Raw genomic sequence first — 4,251 nt, forward strand, 5'->3', positions numbered from 1 at the left:
CAATTTCAACCGGTAGTTTCCGGGACCAGTACTCAAGTAATAACTCAAGAAAGCACAAGGTCTTGATAGGATTGGCAAAGATTCCAGCAAAAATGGAGCTTAGTGACATCAAGAAAAGGCAGAGCCGTCAAGCACCGGCACCCATGATCCCGGCTGCGGAGCTGGCTGGGGATGAAAAACGCCTTTTTATGGGCATTGATAGATCAGGTAAAAGCTGCCAAAAGGGTCGTGGGGAATTTGCCAAACCATTAAAGTGGAGGACGTATCTTTCAGGTTCTTTCGCCAAGGCTTGTTTTAAAGGGTGCATTCCCCTCATGTGATCAGGACTTGATCATCCTTGCACTTAATCAGAGATAGATTCTCGGATTTTATGTATATGGAAAGTCCATAGGTAATAATAATAAGTGGATTTTACTTGATTATTGAACCATCTCTACAGTTCAAATCATTCCCTTTGTGTGCAATACTTCTAAAAATGTGGAGTCTTGATGTTCTTCCAGGTGCTCTGCCTCGGGCTACAAATTGGTGGGGAATTTGTATGCAGACTTTGTTTATATGTATCAAATCTGTATAAAAATTATCTTATCTGACCTCCCTGTAATTTTTTTCTTAAAAAGAATTTAATAGAGAAATGGCTTGAACATTTTTTAATTTCTGGTTTACATCCAAGAAGAATCCACCTCTGATTTCAACATGTTTCTACTTTCTACCTTAATTTTTTTAATTCAAATATAATTTAAACTTTTTTCTATATATATATATATATATATATCATTTTAAGTGTGGTATATAATATGAGAAAAAAATAATTCCTATATATAAAAATTAATTTAAGGATATGTTAAAAAGATTTGAAAAAAAGTTCAAAACAAAAGGACATATTAGAGGTACTCTATTTTGGTGCATTCAGAGAGAGAGAGAGAGAGAGAAACGGCGCCGTTACCCGACATATCACAGCAGCATGAATAAACCGACGTCGTTAAAAGGAGAAGTCAGGTTTTCGTTTCGCAATTTGGCAAGACAGATAGCCAGACAAAGCAGTCTCCCTGCGCCTGCTCTGTTTACTTCCACCACTCCCTCTACTGTCTCCGTATACAGATACGTATATTTCCAGGTATTTTACACATGAAATTTATGTATATATCTTCTCCTTAGCAATTCAATTTTACCATCTTTGAATGTTTTTAACAAAGTTTAATTTGTATTTGTTTTCTTTTCTTTTCTGTTTTAGCAGTCAGATGGAACCGTCGGTTTTTTATTTTGGTAATCTTCCGGTAAGAAATTCCGACGGCAACGATGCGGACACGGAGGGTTTCAAGCATAGCGTGGATGAAATTTTCGAAAAAGTTGATGAAGTAAGTTAGTGATCATTGAAAAAAAATACGCGTAGAATGAATGTTGTGAAAGATTTGAGGATTATTTTGGTTTTTGCTTTTCAATCTTTAGTTGGAGCAAAGAATGAATGAGGTTGAGCAGTTTTACTTGGGTATAAGTAAAAAGAAGCAGAGTGGTTTTTCGAAAGGTGGTGGTAGCTCGATTGTGAAAGATAAAGATAAAGAGAGGCATGTTCCTAGTATTAGGAAACAGCAGCAAGATGCTTGGAAACGAGATGCTGCTGCTGCTAAGAGAATGCAAGAGCTTATGCGCCAATTCGGTACCATATTGTGTGAAGTAATGTATCCCTCGGTGCTTTCTATGTTTTTCGTTTGTCTGGATGAAACCTGATTTTACCTTTCTGTTATGAAATCTTAAGTTGGATTGAGAAATTGCTGTCTGGATTGTTTAATATGTTATGGAAATTGGTTCCTTTTACCCCTGCTATATCTCATTGTTATGATGACAGACCAATTAGTTATGGAAATTTGTTCTTGGATGCTCGAGGTTAAAGAAACAAAATAAGTGTTACGAGCTGATTTTCGTTATCTAATGTAGTTTCTTTTTTGTTGCCTTCAGATCACACAGCACCAATGGGCTTGGCCTTTTATGCAACCTGTAGATGTTAAAGGTCTTAGGTTGCATGACTATTATGAGGTGAAGTTATAGCATCCTTCTCAATTTCCTATTTCATCAGCATGTACCATAACAGAAATCACATGAAGCGCATTTACCCTTTTCCAGTGACTGAGCAGGAATCGTTAAGTTTTTGAACATGATACAACACACAAACCCCATTTAAACATGTATCGAGTTGTTTTTAAAAGGATAGCGAATTGTGCTTTCAACTTTTAGTTTGTGTGATCAGGGATCACGCACATGCAGGTGTGACTTGTTACTTAGTTGGGAATATGACCCACCATGAATTTTAGTTGTTTCAACCATTTATCACTCTGGTTGTTAATTGCTCTACCATTTTAGAGTTGGATTCCATCTGAATATGACTTAAATGAATTTGGAACATATGGTATTCAATAGGTTATCGACAAGCCCATGGACTTCAGTACAATAAAAAATCAAATGGAGGCTAAGGATGACACAGGATATAAGAATGTCAGAGAGATAAGTGCTGATGTGAGGTTAGTGTTTAAGAATGCAATGAAATATAATGATGAAAGAAGTGATGTTCATGTTATGGCCAAAACTTTGCTGGGAAAATTTGAGGAGAAGTGGCTAAAACTTCTACCTAAAGTCACTGAAGAGGTATGTGTTATTGAGCTATCTTAGTCCATGATCTTTTTGCTGAGAGAAATGCAATTTTATGGAATACCAAATCAATACACACAGGAAAAAAGAAGAGAAGATGAGGAAGTGGAGGCTAAATTGGATATGCAGCTTGCTCAGGAGGCTGCTCATGCTAAAATGGCTCGTGATTTGAGTAATGAGGTATACTGAAACTTCACAGCCTTTCTCACAAATATATAAGGCACTGAAAAACCTTTTAATTTGCTTCCTCCCATGCTTGATCTATTAATATTTTTGTATAACTATAGAATTCTCCATAAGCATGTTGAAATTGATTTTCTATTGGTATAATCAAGCTCAACCATGCATTTCATCTTGTATTAGGGTTAGGTTGAAAAATATGTATTAAGATTCTGTAATGACCTGTTTTCAGCTTTATGAGGTTGATATGCATCTGGAAGAGCTTCGGGATATTGTTGTTCAAAAGTGCAGGTTAGTGGTGGTCCAACTTCGTATATGTAGTGGATAAGACTGCGAATACAAAAGTTGTTTCTTTATAGGTGTATTCTGGGTATGCTTAAAAGCTAACTTACGAGTTACATCTGCTCGAAGATTTAAAATTCTGTTTTCCAATTCTCCATGGAAACTAAGTTAATTTTGAAAATTCCATTCCAGAAAGATGTCCACTGAAGAGAAAAGAAAGCTTGGGGTGGCTCTTACGAAACTTTCTCCTGAAGATCTAACTAAAGCCTTGGAGATTGTTGCTCGGAATAATCCAGGCTTCCAAGCAAAAGCTGAAGAGGTGGATCTCGACATTGATGCGCAGGTCATAATTTATGTTACAGTTATTGCCTCTTTGTTAGATTCTTAACGAACTGTTTGGTAAAGGAATGAATTGTTGAGCTTGCTCTGTTCCCGTTGCAGACTGAATCCACCCTATGGAGGCTAAAGTTATTGGTGAAAGATGTGTTGGAAGTCCAGGGAAAAAGTGCGGCAAGCACAGGTGGCAATAACAACAAGAACAACAAGAACACCAGCAATAACAACAAACGAAAAAGAGAGATTTGCGATGCTATTGCCAAAACTGCCAAGAAAAGGAGTAAAAAGCCCTCTTCTTGATCTTTTTGTACCATAAACAAGTGTTCTTCTGGATTCTGGTAAGCTTTCATCTTGGTTGCATTTTCTCATGGAACAAGGTAGCGGGCAGCAATTCTTACTGTCTGATAACGAGCCTGACTTGTCAAGGCACATATCTTGACTTGTCTTTTGGTAAATGATATTTATCTTTTGAGAGGAGCTAGTTGTTACTAAGCCATTATAATGTGCAATTGTTTAAAAAAAAAAAATCAGATTCAAGCGCTTTTGCTTTTTTTTTTTTTTGCTATGTAAATCTCCTTCGCTTGTGCTGCCACAATTTTGTAAGATGTACATCAACGACAGAGCCGGACACCATTTTTTGCATGAGTTTGAAATGGAGGAGTTGGGCCCCTTCATGACTTGGCCATTTACTCAACACAACACTTTCAACCATCGATTCTGACTTTACACACATCCCACTCTTCTCTGTCAGAGTAGGAAGATAGCTTTGATTGTGTCTGAACTGCCTACTGACTCTCACCCAGAAAACTTCCA

The 4,251-nt window shown here is 37.1% G+C and overlaps 1 protein-coding gene across 2 annotated transcripts; it reads left to right on the top strand.

Annotated features, from left to right (window-relative positions):
- Positions 1–985: 985 nt before the first annotated feature.
- LOC105127415 (transcription factor GTE6-like) lies at positions 986–4,047 on the top strand. 2 transcript variants are annotated; one of them, XM_011028688.1, is made up of 9 exons: positions 986–1,114; positions 1,232–1,355; positions 1,447–1,671; positions 1,954–2,031; positions 2,413–2,637; positions 2,722–2,820; positions 3,053–3,111; positions 3,295–3,445; positions 3,544–4,047. In XM_011028688.1, exons 2-9 carry the CDS (start codon positions 1,239–1,241, stop codon positions 3,736–3,738), a joined length of 1,149 nt encoding a protein of 382 aa, XP_011026990.1. In that variant the 5' UTR covers positions 986–1,114; positions 1,232–1,238; the 3' UTR covers positions 3,739–4,047. The 2 variants fall into 2 exon arrangements, with proteins under 2 accessions (XP_011026990.1, XP_011026989.1); XM_011028687.1 differs by having other exon boundaries at positions 1,235–1,355.
- The last annotated feature ends 204 nt before the right edge of the window (positions 4,048–4,251 follow it).

The sequence above is a fragment of the Populus euphratica genome, unplaced genomic scaffold, assembly GCF_000495115.2.
Source record: "Populus euphratica unplaced genomic scaffold, PopEup_1.0 scaffold13.1, whole genome shotgun sequence".
Classification (NCBI taxonomy): Eukaryota; Viridiplantae; Streptophyta; class Magnoliopsida; order Malpighiales; family Salicaceae; genus Populus; species Populus euphratica.

Excerpts from the sequence above, each read along its gene's own strand:
- LOC105127415 (XM_011028688.1), top strand. The coding sequence starts at position 1,239 with ATGGAACCGTCGGTTTTTTATTTTGGTAATCTTCCGGTAAGAAATTCC. Across the intron at positions 2,638-2,721 it reads TACCTAAAGTCACTGAAGAG|GAAAAAAGAAGAGAAGATGA; the intron begins GTATGTGTTATT and ends CAATACACACAG. Across the intron at positions 2,821-3,052 it reads CTCGTGATTTGAGTAATGAG|CTTTATGAGGTTGATATGCA; the intron begins GTATACTGAAAC and ends ACCTGTTTTCAG.